This window comes from Esox lucius, chromosome 15 (genome assembly GCF_011004845.1).
Source record: "Esox lucius isolate fEsoLuc1 chromosome 15, fEsoLuc1.pri, whole genome shotgun sequence".
Taxonomy (NCBI): Eukaryota; Metazoa; Chordata; class Actinopteri; order Esociformes; family Esocidae; genus Esox; species Esox lucius.
In genome coordinates, this window is record NC_047583.1 from 57,102 (window position 1) to 80,242 (window position 23,141).

Sequence of the window (23,141 nt, forward strand, 5' to 3'; positions counted from 1 at the left end):
GATATATCCTCCTCTCTGATATATTCGCATTGGTTTACTAGCAGCTCATACGTGTTGGCATTTTTGTTTGAGCTTGTAGTCTATACTAGCTAATGTGAACTACTAGGACTGAAATGAGACAAGCTGGCAGGTGTGACAACAGACGGTTGTCCAAATCTGACAGGGAAAAATTTTGGACTTTTAAAGAGAATGCAGGATAAAGAGACAGAAATGAACCCTTTGCAGAAATTGTCATTTTTGTATTGTATTATACATCAGGAAGTGTTATGTAAGACAGTGTTAAAAATGAACCATGTTGTTGATGCTGTAACTAAAACCGTTAACTTCATCCAAGCGAGAGCATTAAATCACAGACAATTTGTTGCATTTTTAGAGGAAAATGAGATTGAACATGTTGACATAAGCTATCACTGCACTGTCAGGTGGCTCAGCCTTGGCGAAGGACTGAAAAGTGTCTGGGACCTGAGAGACCAGATTCAGGATTTCTGTGTTAAGAAAAGACATCCCAGAGCTTTCTGATAAAGACTGGGTGGCAAACCTCGGATTTGCTGTGGATGTGACTGCACTAATGAACAAACTACATGTCAAACTGCAGTGCAAGGCCCTTTTTGTGCACGAGATGTACAGTGCAGTGAAGGCTTTCATGAGAAAGTTGCAGCTTATCTCAAGCCAAGTGAAGGACTACACTCTGATCCACTTGCCAACACTAAAGGAAGCCAAAAGATCAGCCGATCACATCCACAAGTACTCAACCATGTTAGAAGCACTGCATGCAGAGTTTTCGAGGTGATTTCAAAACTCTTGAGAGTGAAATGCACATGGTTTCTTTTCCCTTCAACTGCAGTGTGGATAATGCAATAAGTGATGTTCAGATGGAACTCATTGACCTGCAGTCGGACACACTTCTGGCAGAGCAGTTCAGGTCAGTCTCACTGCTGGACTTTTACTCCTCCCTCAAAGAGGAGTACTTTCCACACCTGAGGAGGCATGCTCAGAGGATTCTTGTCCTCTCTGGATCTACCTATGTATGTGATCAGACATTCTCAGTGATGAAGTTCAACAAATCCAAACACAGATCATCTATCACTGATGACCACCTCTCAGCTGTCCTTCGCATAGCCACCTCAGACATTCAGACAGATTTCAATGCCCTTGTTCAAGCCCAGAACAGACTGGATTATTCTCACTGAAGAGGTAAAATTAGGTGGAAAACATTACAAGTTATTGTTTGTTGTATTGCTGTATTTCTATAAACTTAAGTTGTTTGTTGTTTTTCATTGTTTGTGGAGATTAACAAGTAAAAATAAAATTGCTCTGTTTCAATAATTGCTTTTGTTTTCTTTTTTGACTTATAAACCCCCCACCAAGAACTGCCACCTTAACGTGGTGGAGGGGTTTGAGTACCCGAGTGACCCTAGGAGCTATGTTGTCTGGGGCTATATGCCCCTGGTAGGGTCTCCCAAGGCAAACAGGTCTTAGGCGACGGGTCAGACTAAGAGCGGTTCAAAACCCCCTTAATGAAGAAAAACATTTTGAGTACCGTGACGTTGCCCGGTATGGCGCAGCCGGGGCCCCACCCTGGAGCCAGGCCCGGGGTTGGGGCTCGTATGCGAGCGCCTGGTGGCCGGGCCTTCCCCCATGGGGCCCGGCCGGGCTCAGCCCGAACGGGCGACGTGGGGCCGCCCTCCCGTGGGCTCACCACCCACAGGAGGGACCATAAGGGGCCGGTGCGAAGAGGATCGGGCGGCAGTCGAAGGCAGGGGCCTAGACAACCCGATCCCTGGACACGGAAACTGGCTCTAGGGACGTGGAATGTCACCTCGCTGGCGGGGAAGGAGCCTGAGTTGGTGCGTGAGGTTGAGAGGTTCCGATTAGAGGTAATCGGGATCACCTCTACACACGGCTTGGGCTCTGGAACCACACTCCTTGAGAGAGGATGGACTCTTCACCACTCTGGAGTTGCCCATGGTGAGAGGCGGCGGGCTGGTGTGGGTTTGCTCATAGCTCCCCAGCTCTGCCGCCATGTGTTGGAGTTTACCCCGGTGAACGAGAGGGTCGTTTCCCTGCGCCTACGGGTCGGGGATAGGTCTCTCACTGTTGTTTGTGCCTACGGGCCGAACGGCAGTGCAGAGTACCCGACCTTCTTGGAGTCTCTGGGAGGGGTGCTGGAAAGTGCTCCGACTGGGGACTCTATTGTTCTACTGGGGGACTTCAACGCCCACGTGGGCAACGACAGTGACACCTGGAGGGGCGTGATTGGGAGGAACGGCCCCCCGGATCTGAACCCGAGTGGTGTTCAATTATTGGACTTCTGTGCTAGTCACAGTTTGTCCATAACGAACACCATGTTCAAGCATAAGGGTGTCCATCAGTGCACGTGGCACCAGGACACCCTAGGCCGCAGGTCGATGATCGACTTTGTTGTCGTCTCATCTGACCTGCGGCCGTATGTCTTGGACACTCGGGTGAAGAGAGGGGCGGAGCTGTCAACTGATCACCACCTGGTGGTGAGTTGGATCCGATGGCGGGGGAGGAAGCTGGACAGACTCGGCAGGCCCAAGCGTACTGTAAGGGTCTGCTGGGAACGTCTGGCAGAGTCTCCTGTCAGAGAGATCTTTAACTCCCACCTCCGGCAGAGTTTCGACTGGATCCCGAGGGAGGTTGGAGATATTGAGTCCGAGTGGACCATGTTCTCCACCGCCATTGTCGAAGCGGCCGCTCGGAGCTGTGGCCGTAAGGTCTCCGGTGCCTGTCGAGGCGGCAATCCCCGAACCCGGTGGTGGACACCGGAAGTAAGGGATGCCGTCAAGCTGAAGAAGGAGTCCTATCAGGCCTGGTTGGCTTGTGGGACTCCTGAGGCAGCTGACGGGTACCGACAGGCCAAGCGGGCTGCAGCCCGGGTGGTTGTGGAGGCAAAAACTCGGGCCTGGGAGGAGTTCGGTGAGGCCATGGAGAAGGACTATCGGCTGGCCTCGAAGAGATTCTGGCAAACCATCCGGCGCCTCAGGAGAGGGAAACAGTGCCCTACCAACGCTGTTTACAGTAGAGGTGGGCAGCTGTTGACCTCAACTGAGGATGTCGTCGGGCGGTGGAAGGAGTACTTCGAGGATCTCCTCAATCCCGCTGACACGTCTTCCATTGAGGAAGCAGAGGATGAGGGCTCAGAGGTGGACTCGTCCATCACCCGGGCTGAAGTCACTGAGGTGGTCAAGAAACTCCTCGGTGGCAAGGCACCGGGGGTGGATGAGATCCGCCCTGAGTACCTCAAGTCTCTGGATGTTGTGGGGCTGTCTTGGTTGACACGCCTGTGCAACATCGCGTGGCGGTCGGGGACAGTGCCTCTGGGATGGCAGACCGGGGTGGTGGTCCCTCTTTTTAAGAAGGGGGACCGGAGGGTGTGTTCCAACTATAGGGGGATCACACTTCTCAGCCTCCCCGGGAAAGTCTATGCCAGGGTTCTGGAGAGGAGAATACGGCCGATAGTAGAACCTCGGATTCAGGAGGAACAGTGTGGTTTTCGTCCGGGCCGTGGAACACTGGACCAGCTCTATACCCTCTACGGGGTGTTGGAGGGTTCATGGGAGTTTGCCCAACCAATCCACATGTGTTTTGTGGATTTGGAGAAAGCATTCGACTGTGTCCCTCGCGGCATCTTGTGGAGGGTGCTTGGGGAATATGGGGTCCTGGGTCCTTTGCTAAGGGCTGTCAGGTCCCTGTACAACCGAAGCAGGAGCTTGGTCCGCATTGCCGGCAGTAAGTCAGACTTGTTCCCAGTGCATGTTGGACTCCGGCAGGGCTGCCCTTTGTCACCGGTTCTGTTCGTAATTTTTATGGACAGAATTTCTAGGCGCAGCCAGGGGCCGGAGGGTGTCAGGTTTGGGGACCACACAATTTCGTCTCTGCTCTTTGCAGATGATGTTGTCGTGTTGGCCCCTTCTAACCAGGACCTTCAGCATGCACTGGGACGGTTTGCAGCCGAGTGTGAAGCGGTGGGGATGAAAATCAGTACCTCCAAATCTGAGGCCATGGTCCTCAGTCGGAAAAGGGTGGCTTGCCCACTTCAGGTTGGTGGAGAGTGCCTGCCTCAAGTGGAGGAGTTTAAGTATCTAGGGGTCTTGTTCACGAGTGAGGGAAGGATGGAACGGGAGATTGACAGACGGATCGGTGCAGCTTCTGCAGTAATGCAGTCGATGTATCGGTCTGTCGTGGTGAAGAAAGAGCTGAGCCGCAAGGCGAAGCTCTCGATTTACCAGTCAATCTACGTTCCTACTCTCACCTATGGTCATGAGCTTTGGGTCATGACCGAAAGGACAAGATCCCGGATACAGGCGGCCGAAATGAGCTTTCTCCGCAGGGTGGCCGGGCGATCCCTTAGAGATAGGGTGAGAAGCTCGGTCACCCGGGAGGAGCTCAGAGTAGAGCCGCTGCTCCTCCACATCGAGAGGGGTCAGCTGAGGTGGCTTGGGCATCTTTTTCGGATGCCTCCGGAACGCCTTCCTGGGAAGGTGTTCCGGTCCCGTCCCACCGGGAAGAGACCCCGGGGAAGACCTAGGACACGCTGGAGGGACTATGTCTCCCGGCTGGCCTGGGAACGCCTCGGTGTCCCCCCGGAAGAGCTAGAGGAAGTGTCTGGGGAGAGGGAAGTCTGGGCATCCCTGCTTAGACTGCTGCCCCCGCGACCCGGCTCCGGATAAAGCGGGAGAAGATGGATGGATGGATGGACTTATAAACCACAATTTCACATTACCTAATATACAGTAAATATTTAGAGAATAGTTTTATTCTTCCGATTATCAGTACCAGCTATTCAAAATATATAATTTAGTGCATTTTACAATGGAAGAAAGTTGAGCAGAATTAAGTTATCGTTGGTGTGGCCCTCTGACACAATTCTGGTTTCTCATGTGGCCCCTTGTGAAAATTAATTGCCCACCCCTGCTCTAGACTGTATATCTGATACATTTTGATGGACACAAAATGAGCTACATTTCCAAGTGACCACAATCTTTTGAATGGTAGTGTATGTAAAACCTTTTGGGCGCTAGTGTTATACAGTATTTCATGGTATATACATTTTTTACAATTAAAAATGTATATGCCATCTATATAAACTGAATTTAATGGGCATGGGCGGGTTGATTTACAGAAAGGGTGGCAAAGAAAGAAATAGCGTTTGAGCTTTTGGTTTGTGTGGAGCATGCAGATTTCACGGTTTACTGGCAATGATCTGGCAACCTTGCATACAGGACCTGATCCATCCAGACAACATGGATATGAGTAACGTCGGAAAAACAAGTGGATCTTGGATTTATTTGTATTTTTTTGCATGTCAAAATGTTTCAATAAAACGTAGTAACGCCTAAACTACATCCAATCCGCATAGCATGTGTTAACTATTCAGATGACTTCTAGTAGAATAGAGTCCATGAAACTGACAAAGGTGACTGTTTAAAAGACTATTAGATATGAGTATGTGACTTCTTTCCCCAGTGACATTAAACAGTGGGGAGAACAAGTATTTTGCAGGTTTTCCCACTTACAAAGCCTGTAGAAGTCTGTAATTGTTATCATGGGTACTCTGCAACTGTGAGTGACGGAATCTAAAACAAAAATCCAGAAAATCACATTGTATGACATGCGCTGGCTTAAGCAGGGGGACCTTGCGTGCGCTGCAGGATTTTAATCCATGATGGCGTAGTGTGTTACTAATGGTTTTCTTTGAGACTGTGGTCCCAGCTCTCTTCAGGTAATTGACCAGGTCCTGCCGTGTAGTTCTGGGCTGATCCCTCACCTTCCTCATTGATGCCCCACGAGGTGAGATCTTGCATGGAGCCCCAGACCGAGGGAGATTGACCGTCATCTTGAACTTTTTCCATTTTGTAATAATTGAGCCAACAGTTGTTGCCTTCTCACCAAGCTGCTTGCCTATTGTCCTGTAGCCCATCCCAGCCTTGTGCAGGTCTACAATTTTATCCCTGATGTCCTTACACAGCTCTCTGGTCTTGGCCATTGTGGAGAGGTTGGAGTCTGTTTGAGTGTGTGGACAGGTGTCTTTTATACAGGTAACAAGTTCAAACAGGTGCAGTTAATACAGGTAATGAGTGGAGAACAGGAGGGCTTCTTAAAGAAAAACTTACAGGTCTGTGAGAGACTATTTTTACTGGTTGGTAGGTGATCAAATACTTATGTCATGCAATAAAATGCAAATGAATTATTTAAATATCATACAATGGGATTTTCAGGATATTTGTTTTAGATTCCGTCTCTCACAGTTGATGTGTACCTATGATAAAAATAACAGACCTCTACATGCTTTGTAAGTAGTAAAACCTGCAAAATCAGCAGTGTGTCAAATACTTGTTCTCCCCTCTGTATATGTGCATTATACAGTGTAAATATATACAATTAACAAATTTAAGTCACACAATAAATATATGAACTTGAAGACGTTGGATGTGCACAAGCAGCATAGCCAAGTAGCCTACAGCTGAAGGAAGTAGAGGGAGGAAATTAAACTGTGTGGTGTCAAGGCAAAAATGGAGAAAAAACAAGGCGTTGTTTTTTTATGTAGGCCTACAGCTCTGATGCATTGAAGGCTGTAGCCATGGAGTCAACATTGGCGCAGACCAAATCAGCTGGGGGTCTGGGGGTCCCCCAAAGTAAAACATTCAAAAATGTTACAAATATTTACAAGACACTTAACCATAAAATTTCACACAATCAGATCTCACCGTGTTGGTGTTGTTCCTACAACATCATAATTAATGTTGCTCCAGGACCATCATTGCAACTGACCTGTATTTAGTTGGTTACCCCAGTCCAAAGATAGAATATTCCCCTGCCCCCCACCCTTTGACCTAAACCTAACCTCACTGGGGTCTGTGCCTAAACCTAACCTCCGTGGTACCTGTGCCTAATCAGTTGTGCCAACATTAATTATGATGTCATCAGAACAACTAAATGGCGATATCAGATCGGTCATCAATATTTGCTCCTTTTCTCACTCACCTCCATGTCACCTGCTCTCCCTGCCCTGTTGGCATCCTCATTCTCTCTCTCTCTCTCTCTCTCTCTCTCTTTCTCTCTTTCTCTCTTTCTTTCTTTCTTTCTTTCTTTCTTTACTCTGAATGCACCAGAGTGAACATTAAATAAATACTATCCGTAAACAAGCGGTTTCTTGCCATAATGTTCATGAATGGATTACTAACCATTTATGATCTGAATGGCAATGATTATTATATCAATAAACATTGACTCACCTCTTGTGCCTCAGTATACGTCTCATCTGGCCGGGACTAATTTTCTCACTGCTCTCATCTTACTTATGTTTTCTGAGGCTGGCCAAATAACTGGTGAAAATCATTGCCACCCTTGTGCTCATGATGACACTCATTGTGAATAAAAGTTGAATAATAAAACTGCTTGCACTTTAATTACACAAACACTAATAATGCTATTCATCATACAGTAAGCAAATAAAACTATACAGTATACTCTACAAATATGCAATCAATGAAAACGACAACTGTCTGCATGAATTACACATGCAGCGCAACATAAATGATTGACACTTTACTCAGATTTCTCATGGGCATTCTGACAAATCTAATAAAATCCTTTGCTTAAGACATTAACGTTAGTTGAATATGCACATGAGCACCATTGTTGGTCGCTGGGTGAATGTCTGGCTAATTAGTTTTCCAGGTAACTTAGCTATGATAGATAACGTTATTGACGGTTGGTTGATTAGCACTCGCAAATCTGCCCTTTTTCACCAAAAACTTTTGTTTCACTCCATGCAATTACTGACACTTTTTAGCAAACTATTATTAATTTCCACAGTTACAGCGTAAAATGAAGAGTTGCTGTTAAAACTTACAATCGACAGGAACACTCATTACATTCTAGTTTTCCCTTTTTTATAGTTTTCCCCATTTTAATACATTTGACAGTAATACATTTGACAGCAATGTTGTACCGTGTTCAACATTTGATTGTACCTACAAGACTCACTTACAGCCAGTGTTGCCAGGTTAAGCAGTAATTTCCAAAACCAGCCCAAAAGGTCTTCACATTACAATACACAGGGAGGTCTTCACATTACGAAGGGATGTCTTCACCTTACAATACACAGGGAGGTCTTCACATTACAATACACAGGGAGGTCTTCACATTACAATACACAGGGAGGTCTTCACATTACAATACACAGGGAGGTCTTCACCTTACAATACACAGGGAGGTCTTCACATTACAATACACAGGGAGGTCTTCACATTACAATACACAGGGAGGTCTTCACATTACAATACACAGGGAGGTCTTCACCTTACAATACACAGGGAGGTCTTCACATTACAATACACAGGGAGGTCTTCACATTACAAAGGGAGGTCTTCACATTACACTACACAGGGAGGTCTTCACATTACACTACACAGGGAGGTCTTCACATTACACTACACAGGGGTGTCTTCACATTACAATACACAGGGGTGTCTTCACCTTACACTACGCAGGGAGGTGTTCACATTACACTACGCAGGGAGGTCTTCACATTACACTACGCAGGGAGGTCTTCACATTACACTACGCAGGGAGGTCTTCACATTACACTACACAGGGAGGTCTTCACATTACACTACACAGGGAGGTCTTCACATTACAATACACAGGGGTGTCTTCACATTACAATACACAGGGAGGTCTTCACATTACAATACACAGGGATGTCTTCACATTACAATACACAGGGAGGTCTTCACATTACAATACACAGGGGTGTCTTCACATTACACTACACAGGGAGGTCTTCACATTACAATACACAGGGGTGTCTTCACATTACAATACACAGCGGTGTCTTCACCTTACACTACGCAGGGAGGTCTTCACATTACACTACGCAGGGAGGTCTTCACATTACAATACACAGGGAGGTCTTCACATTACAATACACAGGGGTGTCTTCACATTACACTACACAGGGAGGTCTTCACATTACAATACACAGGGGTGTCTTCACATTACAATACACAGCGGTGTCTTCACCTTACACTACGCAGGGAGGTCTTCACATTACACTACGCAGGGAGGTCTTCACATTACACTACGCAGGGAGGTCTTCACATTACACTACACAGGGTTGGTGTACATTCCAGCCTGAAATGTGTAATCGGCCCTATTCTGACAGTACATTGTCTTCTGCCTTTTTGACGGACTGCAAAAGTCAGACAAGAAGAGCGAATGTCTCTTACTGACTGACTGACTGACTGACTACCCCTTGTTAAATAGCATAGTGGTTAGAGACGCAGACTTGCAAACAATAGGTCCCGCGTTAGAAACTCATCACAATCAAAAGTTATGCATTCGTATTTGTTCTGGATGGACAAAAATAAAACTGTTTATGGTTATATTGCGACTATTTCTGGTGGATTTTCGAAGTACGCATCCATTCATGCTTTTTGGGTCAGGGTAGACACACATTTTGTTGGCTACCACCTTCAGTAGCTACGTTATAGTAAGCCAAAAACAAAACTGTTATATTGTGACTATTTCTGGTGGATTTTCGAGGTACGTATCTGTGTGTGTTTTTTGGGGAAATATAGTCTAGATGAAAACCCTTGGGCAGCAAAATAGTAGGGGTTTCCACGATTCTCACATCTTTTCACTTGACGAAAAAGTCAGTTATCGTCACCTTTATTAATAGTTATTGTATCAATGTAATTCATGGATGAAAGAAAAACAAACGTTTTTGTGCCATGAAATTTAATAGCTTTGTCAGTGTGTAGTTAATCTTCAGTCTCGCTAGAAATTGGTCAATTCTTATGACTATTCTTAGTAGTAAGTTAGATACTAGTAAGCCTATTACTGGCTAATAAGCGGTTAAAACGGCTAGTGGTAAAAGCCATATATTTTATAGCTCAGTTCCTAGGTCTTACGCTGCTATACTATTGTGCTGGGGGATTGGGTCAGTTCTCCTTCCCCACAAAGTTCTCCTTCTCCACTATAAATCGTTGTTGATATGATTAATGCATTTTCTGAATTTTCCCAGTCTTCTCCCATTTTAAACTTTAGGAGGACATGAGGTCCTGGTCCACACCTGCGGAGTACCTGATTTGGGGGGCCCCTTGCTGTCCCTGTCCTTGTCCATCTGGTCATACTTCTGACCTAGTCTAATTTAGATTTTCGGGTGTCTGTAAAGCATTTTGTGACAACTGCTGTTGTAAAAAGGGCTTTATAAATACATTTGATTGATAGATATTTGTTGTGGAGGTGAAGTTCATAAGGAACTTTTGTCAGTTTAACACAATGGTTAATGGTGTCTCGCAATATATTCAAACTTGGCTTGATGTTAATGTGTGACATCATGTCAAGATGCTTTACCGACACTGAGCAAATCTATAGCACCGTGGCGTAGTGGTTAAAGGCTGAACTAGGCTTGCCTGGTTCCTTTTCTGGTTTTCTTTTTTGTCTTCTTTATTCCCTTAATAAATGTCGGTATTCTGTAGTAATCATATAAAAAAAAAATTCTAGTAGTACATAACATTTTTGTGAAGGGAGATATGTTTTCTCTCCAGAAACGGGCGTGGTCAATCCACAAGAGGGAGTGTAAATGTCTCCTCAGCCTTCATCCCAGAATCCCCACTGATTCAGTCCGTCTGGCTGCCAGGATCATCTTTAGATTGGTATGCTTCTCTTGAATAATCAAGAATTATTCAGTTTCAAGGCAGTTCTGGAAGTGTTTTGTAATTGTATTTAGAATGTGACAGATCTTCAGGGTCCTACTGTATTATAATGTTTCAATTATGTTTTTACCCCTATTTTACCCTCTTCCTCCACCTACCTATCTTATCTATCTATCTACTTACCAATCTACTTCTACCTCTGTGCTTACCTGTGCACCTGTCTCCCTTCTTCTCTCCTTCTGTCTATCTCACTCTTGTCTTTTTCTCCTCTTCTTTCTCTTTCTTTGATGTCTCCACTCTTTTCTCTCTCAACTTCTATCTCCTCTATTCACTTCCTCTAGTTGTGTCCTTCCCAGATGACTCCACAGCTGTATTCGTTTGAGGAGCATGAGTCGCGTAAGTCTCCATCCTCTAACTACCCTTAACGCGCATGTGTGTGTAAATGTCACACCACTATTTCGGTCACTTGGCAACATGTCAGTCACATAATTGGGTATTACAGGATTATTCCTGAGAGGATGGGTCTGTCAGATGTGAGGATTGGGATGGGTTCACATCTCAGAAAGACTGTGAGAAATATCTGTGCAAGGGACAAGGCTGCAAACCAATTTTGGATGCCTGTGATTTTAGGGCCCTCAGACTGATTAAAAACAGACACAATTCTATAGTGGAAATCACTACATGGGCTCAGGAACACTTCCATAAACCATTGTCTGTGAACACAGTATGTTGCTCCATCCTCAAATGCAAGTTAAACTCTATCATGTAAAGAAGAAACCGTTTATGAACAAGATCCAGAACTGCTGCTGCCTTCTCTGGGCCTGAGCTCATTTAAGATGGAGACTAAATGGAAAACTGTCCTGTGGTCTGACTAATCATCATCTTCTTCCGCTTCATCCGGGGCCGGGTCGCGAGGGCAGCAGTCTAAGCAGGGATGCCCAGACTTCCCTCTCCCCAGACACTTCCTGCAGCTCTTCCGGGGGGACACCGAGGCGTTCCCAGGCCAGCCGGGAGACATAGTCCCTCCAGCGTGTCCTAGGTCTTCCCCGGGGTCTCCTCCCGGTGGGACGGGACCGGAACACCTTCCCTGGAAGGCGTTCCGGAGGCATCCGAAACAGATGCCCAAGCCACCTCAGCTGACCCCTCTCGATGTGGAGGAGCAGCGGCTCTACTCCGAGCTCCTCCCGGGTGACCGAGCTTCTCACCCTATCTCTAAGGGAACGCCCAGCCACCCTGCGGAGAAAGCTCATTTCGGCCGCCTGTATCCGGGATCTTGTCCTTTCGGTCATGACCCAAAGCTCATGACCATAGGTGAGAGTAGGAACGTAGATTGACTGGTAAATCGAGAGCTTCGCCTTGCGGCTCAGCTCTTTCTTCACCACGACAGACCGATACATCGACCGCATTACTGCAGAAGCTGCACCGATCCGTCTGTCAATCTCCCGTTCCATCCTTCCCTCACTCGTGAACAAGACCCCTAGATACTTAAACTCCTCCACTTGAGGCAGGCACTCTCCACCAACCTGAAGTGAGCAAGCCACCCTTTTCCGACTGAGGACCATGGCCTCAGATTTGGAGGTACTGATTCTCATCCCCACCGCTTCACACTCGGCTGCAAACCGTACCAGCGCATGCTGGAGGTCCTGGTTTGAAGAGGCCAACACGACAACATCATCCGCAAAGAGCAGAGACGAAATCGTGTGGTCCCCAAACCTGACACCCTCCGGCCCCTGGCTGCGCCTAGAAATTCTGTCCATAAAAATTATGAACAGAACCGGTGACAAAGGGCAGCCCTGCCGGAGTCCAACATGCACTGGGAACAAGTCTGACTTACTGCCGGCAATGCGGACCAAGCTCCTGCTTCGGTCGTACAGGGACCTGACAGCCCTTAGCAAAGGACCCAGGACCCCATATTCCCGAAGCACTCTCCACAGGATGCCGCGAGGGACACAGTCAAATGCCTTCTCCAAATCCACAAAACACATGTGGATTGGTTGGGCAAACTCCCATGAACCCTCCAACACCCCGTAGAGAGTATAGAGCTGGTCCAGTGTTCCACGGCCCGGAAGAAAACCAGACTGTTCCTCCTGAATCCGAGGTTCTACTATCGGCCGTATTCTGGAGAGGAGAATACGGTCTGACTAATCAAAATATTTAATTATTTTTGGGAATGGATGCCACGTCCGACGGGCTAAAGAGGAGAGGGACCATCCGGCTTGTTATAATCAAACAGTTCAAAAGCCAGCATCTGTGATGGTATGGGGGTGTATTTGTGCACATGGCATGGGTGACTTGCACATCCGTGAAGGCACCATTTAATGCTGAGCAATATAGAGTGGGGAGAACAAGTATTTGATACACCGATTTTGCAGGTTTTCCCACTTACAAAGCATGTAGCAGTCTGTAATTTTTATCATAGGTACTCTTCAACTGTGAGTGACAGAATCTAAAACAAAAATCCAGAAAATCACATTGTATGATTTTTAAGTAATTCATTAGCATTTTATTGCATGACATAAGTATTTGATACATCAGAAAAGCAGAACTTAATATTTGGTACAGAAACCTTTGTTTGTAATTACAGAGATCATAAGTTTCCTGTAGTTTTTTAACAGGTTTGCACACACTGCAGCAGGGATTTTGGCCCACTCCTCCATACAGACCTTCTTCAGATCCTTCAGGTTTCGGGGCTGTCGCTGGGCAATATGGACTTTCAGCTCCCTCCAAAGATTTTCTATTGGGTTCAGGTCTGGAGACTGGCTAGGCCACTCCAGGACCTTGAGATGTTTCTTACGGAGCCACTCCTTAGTTGCCCTGGCTGTGTGTTTTGGGTCGTTGTCATGCTGGAAGACCCAGCCACGACCCATCTTCAATGCTCTTACTGAGGGAAGGAGGTTGATGGCCAAGATCTCGCGATACATGGCCCCATCCATCCTCCCCTCAATACGGTGCAGTCGTCCTGTTGCCTTTGCAGAAAAGCATCCCCAAAGAATGATGTTTCCACCTCCATGCTTCACAGTTGGGATGGTGTTCTTGGGTTTGTACTCAGCCTTCTTCCTCCAATCATGGTGAGTGGAGTTCAGACCAAAAAGCTCAAACCTCAGACGGGCCTGGACATGAGCAGGGGGACCTTGCGTGCGCTGCAGGATTTTAATCCATGACGACGTAGTGTGTTACTAATGGTTTTCTTTAAGACCAGCTCTGTTCAGGTCATTGACCAGGTCCTGCTGTGTAGTTCCTCATGATCACTGATGCCCCACAAGGAGAGATCTTGCATGGAGCCCCAGACCGAGGGCGATTGACCGTCATCTTGAACTTCTTCTATTTTCTAGTAATTGCGCCAACAGTTGTTGCCTTCTCACCAAGCTGCTTGCCTATTGTCCTGTAGCCCATCCCAGCCTTGTGCAGGTCTACAATTTTATATATTTTGTCATTACACAGCTCTCTCGTCTTGGCCATTGTGGAGAGGTTGGAATCTGTTTGAGTATGTGGACAGGTGTCTTTTATACAGGTAACAAGTTCAAACAGGTGCAGTTAATACTGGTAATGAGTGGAGAACAGGAGGGCTTCTTAAAGAAAAACGTACAGGTCTGTGAGAGACATAATTTTTACTGGTTGGTAGGTGATCAAATACTTATGTCATGCAATAAAATGCAAATTAATAATAAAAAAATCATTCAATGTGATTTTCTGGATTTTTGTTTAAGATTCCGTCTCTCACAGTTGAAGTGTACCTATGATAAAAATTACAGACTTCTACATGCTTAGTAAGTAGGAAAACCTGCAAAATCGGCAGTGTATCAAATACATGTTCTCCCCACTCTATACAGGTTTTGGAGCAACATATGCTGCTGTCCAGACAATGTATTTTTCAGGGAAGGCCTTGCTTTTTTCAGCAAGACAATGCCAAACCATATTCTGCTCTTATTACAACAGCATGGCTCTGTAGTAAAAGTGTCCAGGTTTTAAACTGGCCAGGCTGCAGTCCAGACCTCTCACTCATTGAAAACATTTGGTGCATTATATATAAATACGACCAATGAGACCCTGAACTGTTGAGCGGCTGAAATCCAATGTTCAGGTATGAATGGGAATACATTTCACTTTCAAAACTACAGCAGTTGGTCTCCTCATTTCCCAAATGCTTGCAGAGTGTTGTTGTAAGAAGAGCTGATGCAGCACCGTGGTAAACATGCCCCTGACACAACTTTTTTAGAACGTGTTGTTGGCATCAAATTCAAAATGGTCATGTATTTTTCCAAAAACACAAACATTTCTCAGTTACATTATTTGATATGTTGTCTTTGTACTATTTCTAATTAAATACAAGGAGAAATTATTTGCACATCATTGTATTGTTTTTAATAGCATTTTTCTTTATCATACCTTTTATTAAAGTTTACGTTACTCATATTTTGAGTGCGAGATCAAGCTGAAGGGGGCCAAACAACTCAATGTTAAATAACTTACAAAAGTTAATATGTAAATACAGCATTTTATTTAGAAAACATGTATCGATAGCAAGATTGAACATGTTTTCCATTATTGAATTTGCATAATCATTTTATTCATTGATGCTTCATATTAACACTGTTTTTTATTTTAACTTTTACTTATTTACTTTTTACTCATCTATCTGACATTCTTATCCAGAGCAACATGCAGTTAATGTCTACGTTTTGAGTAGCTTATAGAAACAACGATAGAACTCCGTAGTAGTAAGTAAATGTTAAAATAGAAACCAGTAAAAATAACAAACATAGCAAGTGTTAATTCACCAAGGCAACAAAGGGAACTGGCTGGACGTTGATTTAATAAAAAGCATTCCCTTGTACTATACCGCATTATACATGTACTCATATCGCAATATAATACATTAATAATGTAGTGTCTCTTTGTGGTTCCGTGTGTCTCTTTGTGGTTCCGTGTGTCTCTCTGTGCTTCTATGTCTGTGTTCCTCTTAGCATAAATCAGCAAAACATATATAATAGCACCACTGACCCTGTCTTCTGCAGACCTGTGTGATGTGGGAGAGGAGAAGAGGGAGGGTCTGTCTCAGCTGAGCTCTATGCTCCAACTCTACCTCAAACAAGAACAACCTGACATCATACAGAAAGTGCCATCCTTTGACCCCATCAGCCTGCTGGCAAAGGTTAGTGTGTTCATGCACATTTAAGAGAGACAGACACTGGTATGTATACAGAACTCTTTATTATACCCAGTCTCTCCCTAAAGCCCACTGAAATATTTAACCTAAAACTAGTGGTTTAATATTTGACAGGATTCACACAGCCTCTGAGAGGGCAAAGACACACGTTTACACAAACATACATTTTGTAACTACTTTAACTGATTCAAACGTCAGCAAGGCACACAGAGACTGGAGTCGCATTCCTTTCCCACCTTTCCTAGAAGAACCGAAACAGAGAAGTACTTAGCCAGCTCCTTTGCTCTAATCCTATACGGTTTTAAAATGATTTTGTGTCTGACTGAGACTACATAACATCAACCTCACCAGCCCAAGAACAGCACCATGCGTACGTCTTAGGCCATCTAAGAATATTGTTTAAAGCTATATATCTTGGTGGTAAGGGCCATTTTCACAGACATCGATTAAACCCTGCGTATGATGAGCAAGATGTAAAGGTCACTTTATTCAGCATCTGGCACTTTTTTTCTAGAACCTCCATGAGAACAAAGTCTTACAAAAAAGTCTTACATTGACTGACTTCATTTTTCAACATGATAATCTCCTGCAAGTCCCAATTACAATTAAGATCAACTTGGAGTGGAAGTCTGCAAACTTTTATCTGTTGTGTACTGACTGGGACAGAAAACTGAATTTAAAGCAGCCAAAGTTAAAAGAAGAGTTCTAGAAAATTCTACAACATGCTTGGAAAGAAATTGCCACAGTACTACTTGAGAAGAATAAACCACAGTTTTTAGTGTTTAAGACCAGTAAACACAAACATTTAAGCTGTGTGGGATCACAGGGGAAAAAACTACAACCGGCAAATCAAAAGAAATGTTACAATAAATCCTGAAAGAAGTTCAGAAGATTTTACCACAGGCCTTCATTTTACAAATTATATGACTGTATACCAAAGCCAACTGCTTCAAGTTTGCAATTTAAGGAAGGCTACACAAAATACTGACTTGTTTAAAAAACCAATGAGGTTTGTTTCTTTTTTGTTGCATTAATGTTTTTTGTGTTTTGTTAAAGAAAGGTGGAAAGTATCTTTAAAATGTTTACTACATTCATATTAATAGTCCGAGCTTTGAAACCATGGGCTTTTAATATCATTGTTTTGAGATTAGCTGTTGCATTTGTTTTAGAAAATATTCGGTGTAAACAACATTCTTTGGGTTCTTAAGGGGTACGACAGATTTCCTAAACTCATGAGAAATTGATAACTAATGTGATTCAACTACAGAAGCATCTTGCCTACCAATATGCCAGAAAAAGCTACCAGGCTCATTGGGTGCCACAGCAACCTAAGTGTTCATGAGAGGAAAAGAGGTGGAACGTTTTGGACTGGCCAAGTAGATCTGATTTAAATCCAATTTCTTCAGCAATTTCACTTGTAAAGTACTGAATGGATCATGGTTTGATCATGATTATGGTTTGTATGGTTTGTGCTAGATTGTGTTTTATTATTAGAACCTGTAATTTCATCTTAAAAGTTAATGTGTGAATGTCCTCCAATACCTTAATAGTTAATGTGTTAAAGTCCTCCAATATCTTAATAGTTAATGTGTGAATGTTCTCTCCAATATCGCAGTTTCCCCAACAGCCTGAGGCAGTAATGTTCCATAATTAACCATTTCTTTGTGAGTTTTTGTCTTTTTGACTTATTTGCTAAAAAGTCCTGGTATTATTTATGATGCTGTTGACCCTAACATTATTTATCATTGGTGTAGTAAATGTCTCACTTTCTGGGTGTTTCTCTGTCTATCTTTGTGTGCATGACATGTCACTGAGAAAGTGACTGAAGGTGGTGAGACCAATTGAGATGCCATGTGATTGGTTGATTAGATAATTGCATTAATGAGAAATTTAACAGGTGTTCCTAATAATCCTTTAGGTGAGTGTACATATAAATACAGATCACTTTAGCCATCAAGCCCATAGCAATGTAGAGAAGTAAAACAAGTGGATCCCATCAACCTCTTCTACTTTGGCACATACATAATAATTTGCCGAGTTTAAACTTGTTACCTAGATCTGTGTCTTTAGCACCTCTATACTGTGTGGATGTGCACGTAGCATGCTGTTCCTTTACACAGCTTTATCCTTTATGGGAATGGAATGCAACCTGTCATTCTTTATTACACTGACAGGGGGTGCTGTGCTCTCATTTATTATACTCATTTATTAGACCATTCTGTCAATTTCTCTGTTTTTCAACCCATATGTTTTAGCTTTCAGTTTTTATGTCTCACGTTGGAATGGGCACATAACATGAATAATGGATATGATGATAGGCGGAGGAATTCTTTTTGTGAACCTATTATTAGGTACCATGTTTATTGAATGTTTCTTGTTTGTATTAGGTACTTTTTATGATCTGAAGGTATTCGTCTGTTAGTGCTTGTATAGATTTTATTGTAGTTTTATAGCATTCTTTCCCTTTTACTGACATTTTGTGATTTCTGAAGGGGTTAGGGTAAAAGTCATAGCTGGGTTTACGGTACAGGTTTTCTTGGTGGGGTGGGGGGGTAATGTTAATGTTTTTCTGTGGGGATGTTCGGAGTCCTCACAAGGATAGTAAAATGGGTTTCTGCATGTTCATGGTTGCATGCGTGTGCACAGTGAGGGCAGGCCTGCCCCTAGCAGCCCCCACCCCGTATGGCCCCTCCCTTCTCCTTTTCTCTCTCTTCAACCTTCTCCTCTCCTTTTCTCTCTCTTCTACCCTCTCCTCTCCTTTTCTCTCTCTTCTACCCTCTCCTCTCCTTTTCTCTCTCTTCTACTGTCTCCTCTCCTTTTCTCTCTCTTCTACCGTCTCTTCTCCTTTTCTCTCTCTTCTACCCTCTCCTCTCCTTTTCTTTCTCCTATCTCTTTCTATCTTTCTCTTTTTCTCTGTTTCGCCTCCATTAGCTATCTCCATCTCTCCCTCTGTAGTGAGTAAGAAACAAATTTAGCGAGGAGGTCTTAGGATGGAGAAGTCTATAGAAAGATGTACTGACTCTTTACCTCTGTTTTGCTGTTGCACAAGGTGCATGTCAGTGTGTGGGTGACATCAGTAATGACATCACTAGACCTACAGTGTATCAGTCTGCTATCCAACTCTTCTGTGAAGAGGAACGACTGGTTTTGACAGATTAGATTGTAATTATCTACAGCAACATCTTTCCTCTCTTCTCACGCCTCTCCATTTTCCTCATCATTTCATACCCCGTCTCCTCTTACTTATCCTCCTTTTGTTGTCATCCCTCTCCTCTTCTGTCTTCTACTCCCTCTTCTCTCCTCTCCTGTCGTCTAATCACTGTGTGTGAGCTTGTGTGCGTATGTGTTGAATCTAGACAACCTGAACCTCTACAATGCTGCTTTAGGCACATTAAGCACTGATGTACTCCCAGAGGTGTTTGGGCTGGAATTCACCGAATTAACACTCAGATGTTGTACACAAGTCTGTGGACTAAATGTCTACATGTAGTGTCCAATTTCGGGTATGAAATTGTACTTTGTTGGTTATTAGCTGTGTGCTGGGCTGAGGGGACTGTGTTGGTTATTAGACTGTGTTGGTTATTAGCTGTGTGCTGGGCTGAGGGGACTGTGTTGGTTATTAGCTGTGTGCTGGGCTGAGGGGACTGTGTTGGTTATTAGACTGTGTTGGTTATTAGCTGTGTGCTGGGCTGAGGGGACTGTGTTGGTTATTAGACTGTGTTGGTTATTAGCTGTGTGCTGGGCTGAGGGGTCTGTGTTGGTTATTAGCTGTGTGCTGGGCTGAGGGGACTGTGTTGGTTATTAGACTGTGTTGGTTATTAGCTGTGTGCTGGGCTGAGGGGACTGTGTTGGTTATTAGCTGTGTGCTGGGCTGAGGGGACTGTGTTGGTTATTAGCTGTGTGCTGGGCTGAGGGGACTGTGTTGGTTATTAGCTGTGTGCTGGGCTGAGGGGACTGTGTTGGTTATTAGCTGTGTGCTGGGCTGAGGGGACTGTGTTGGTTATTAGCTGTGTGCTGGGCTGAGGGGACTGTGTTGGTTATTAGACTGTGTTGGTTATTAGCTGTGTGCTGGGCTGAGGGGACTGTGTTGGTTATTAGCTGTGTGCTGGGCTGAGGGGCCTGTGTTGGTTATTAGACTGTGTTGGTTATTAGCTGTGTGCTGGGCTGAGGGGACTGTGTTGGTTATTAGCTGTGTGCTGGGCTGAGGGGACTGTGTTGGTTATTAGCTGTGTGCTGGGCTGAGGGGACTGTGTTGGTTATTAGACTGTGTTGGTTATTAGCTGTGTGCTGGGCTGAGGGGACTGTGTTGGTTATTAGCTGTGTGCTGGGCTGAGGGGACTGTGTTGGTTATTAGCTGTGTGCTGGGCTGAGGGGACTGTGTTGGTTATTAGCTGTGTGCTGGGCTGAGGGGACTGTGTTGGTTATTAGACTGTGTTGGTTATTAGCTGTGTGCTGGGCTGAGGGGTCTGTGTTGGTTATTAGCTGTGTGCTGGGCTGAGGGGACTGTGTTGGTTATTAGACTGTGTTGGTTATTAGCTGTGTGCTGGGCTGAGGGGACTGTGTTGGTTATTAGCTGTGTGCTGGGCTGAGGGGACTGTGTTGGTTATTAGCTGTGTGCTGGGCTGAGGGGACTGTGTTGGTTATTAGCTGTGTGCTGGGCTGAGGGGACTGTGTTGGTTATTAGCTGTGTGCTGGGCTGAGGGGACTGTGTTGGTTATTAGCTGTGTGCTGGGCTGAGGGGACTGTGTTGGTTATTAGACTGTGTTGGTTATTAGCTGTGTGCTGGGCTGAGGGGTCTGTGTTGGTTATTAGCTGTGTGCTGGGCTGAGGGGACTGTGTTGGTTATTAGACTGTGTTGGTTATTAGCTGTGTGCTGGGCTGAGGGGACTGTGTTGGTTATTAGCTGTGTGCTGGGCTGAGGGGACTGTGTTGGTTATTAGCTGTGTGCTGGGCTGAGGGGACTGTGTTGGTTATTAGCTGTGTGCTGGGCTGAGGGGACTGTGTTGGTTATTAGCTGTGTGCTGGGCTGAGGGGACTGTGTTGGTTATTAGCTCTGTGCTGGGCTGAGGGGACTGTGTTGGTTATTAGACTGTGTTGGTTATTAGCTGTGTGCTGGGCTGAGGGGACTGTGTTGGTTATTAGCTGTGTGCTGGGCTGAGGGGACTGTGTTGGTTATTAGCTGTGTGCTGGGCTGAGGGGACTGTGTTGGTTATTAGACTGTGTTGGTTATTAGCTGTGTGCTGGGCTGAGGGGACTGTGTTGGTTATTAGCTGTGTGCTGGGCTGAGGGGACTGTGTTGGTTATTAGCTGTGTGCTGGGCTGAGGGGACTGTGTTGGTTATTAGCTGTGTGCTGGGCTGAGGGGACTGTGTTGGTTATTAGCTGTGTGCTGGGCTGAGGGGACTGTGTTGGTTATTAGCTGTGTGCTGGGCTGAGGGGACTGTGTTGGTTATTAGCTGTGTGCTGGGCTGAGGGGACTGTGTTGGTTATTAGACTGTGTTGGTTATTAGCTGTGTGCTGGGCTGAGGGGACTGTGTTGGTTATTAGACTGTGTTGGTGTTTGTCTCACTATGTCAGTCTGGTTGAGTTCCACATTATGTACATTTACATTTTGTAATCTGAGCCTAATAACTGCTGAGTAAAACACATGCAGAGAAGGGAGGAGGGAGTCACCCTGGGTCTTAGCCAGACAATTACGTAGAAAAATTTACAAAGGAAGGAATTATGAATTAAGAACAGAATTGGGGAATGATGGATAAATGAAGGGCTGAAAAAATAAAACAGTGAGAATGAAGAAGGATTTAAGGAATTAAGGATGAAGGATAAATGAAGGAAATTACAGTTGAATGAAGATGGAAATTAAGGATGAATGGACAATGTGATAAAGGGATGAATCTAGCATCTTTATGGTTACTGGTCGGATCCTCTCACTGCTAGGTGTGTCTTTTAATCAGACCCTTGTTTTTTGTGGGAGGGTACGCGTGTGTGCGTGCATGTTTTTTGTGTCAACATGTGCAGCATTATCATACTAGCATGCTCTGTCCCGGCCCATGACTGTCATCCCAGCCAGACACCACCATGGGTTCTATGCTAATGAGCTTAGCTACAGATTACAGTAATGACTGAGGAACCATTGTGTAGGTGAAGACATGCTGTAAGGCCTTTTTCACATTTACTAGAAATTTCATGGAAGAATTTCAATTGACCTAACATTTCCAAAGCATGTAGATTGACTTTAATTCACACTGTAGAAGGGATTATATCTGTCTAAATGGGGTTTGGTTGACAGTTTTTTGCTTCACATCTCTAAAGTACAGTCATGGCCAAATGTTTTTGAGAATGACACAAATATACATTTTCACAAAGTCTGCTGCCTCAGTTGTTATGATGGCAATTTGCATATACTGAAGAGTGTCAATCCCCAAAAAAGAAGGCTTCAGGACGCCCAAGAAGAAGGCTTCAGGACGCCCAAGAAGAAGGCTTCAGGACGCCCAAGAAGAAGGCTTCAGGACGCCCAAGAAGAAGGCTTCAGGACGCCCAAGAAGAAGGCTTCAGGACGCCCAAGAAGAAGGCTTCAGGACGCCCAAGAAGAAGGCTTCAGGACGCCCAAGAAGAAGGCTTCAGGACGCCCAAGAAGAAGGCTTCAGGACGCCCAAGAAGAAGGCTTCAGGACGCCCAAGAAGAAGGCTTCAGGACGCCCAAGAAGAAGGCTTCAGGACGCCCAAGAAGAAGGCTTCAGGACGCCCAAGAAGAAGGCTTCAGGACGCCCAAGAAGAAGGCTTCAGGACGCCCAAGAAGAAGGCTTCAGGACGCCCAAGAAGAAGGCTTCAGGACGCCCAAGAAGAAGGCTTCAGGACGCCCAAGAAGAAGGCTTCAGGACGCCCAAGAAGAAGGCTTCAGGACACTGTTGTGGAAATTCTTGATCTGATGTATACTTGGTCCTATACATGTATACATGTGTTACTAGTTAAAGGTACTGAGTCCCCATGTTAGGATAAGAAAAGGAATGTAGGAGAGTGGGATCTGGTATTTGCCTAGGAGGCATCATTGACTGGTATCAGCAGATTAAAGGGTTACTCGTAAATCTGCCCATCTGTATAACTCATCAGGGCATCTATTGTCTGTCTGGATTCTGTTAGAGCTCTTTAGAGTTCAAGAGGTTAACCATGTGGGGGAGGACAGCTTGCCCCTTGTGTGAAGCCTTGGTTTTGACAGAACAAAGGGGATGTATTTTATTGACAAGACAGATGGGCAGCAACTTACCACACCCCTTTTAACTGTAATAAA

At 44.9% G+C, this 23,141-nt stretch overlaps 1 protein-coding gene across 1 annotated transcript in view; it reads left to right on the top strand.

Moving 5' to 3' along the window:
• Positions 1–23,141, top strand: part of smyd3 (SET and MYND domain containing 3) — a 146,859-nt gene that overhangs the window by 15,027 nt on the left and 108,691 nt on the right. The window contains 3 exon segments of the mRNA NM_001303768.1: positions 10,581–10,688; positions 11,030–11,084; positions 15,704–15,840. Of these exon segments, the coding sequence (NP_001290697.1) occupies positions 10,581–10,688; positions 11,030–11,084; positions 15,704–15,840 (300 nt within the window).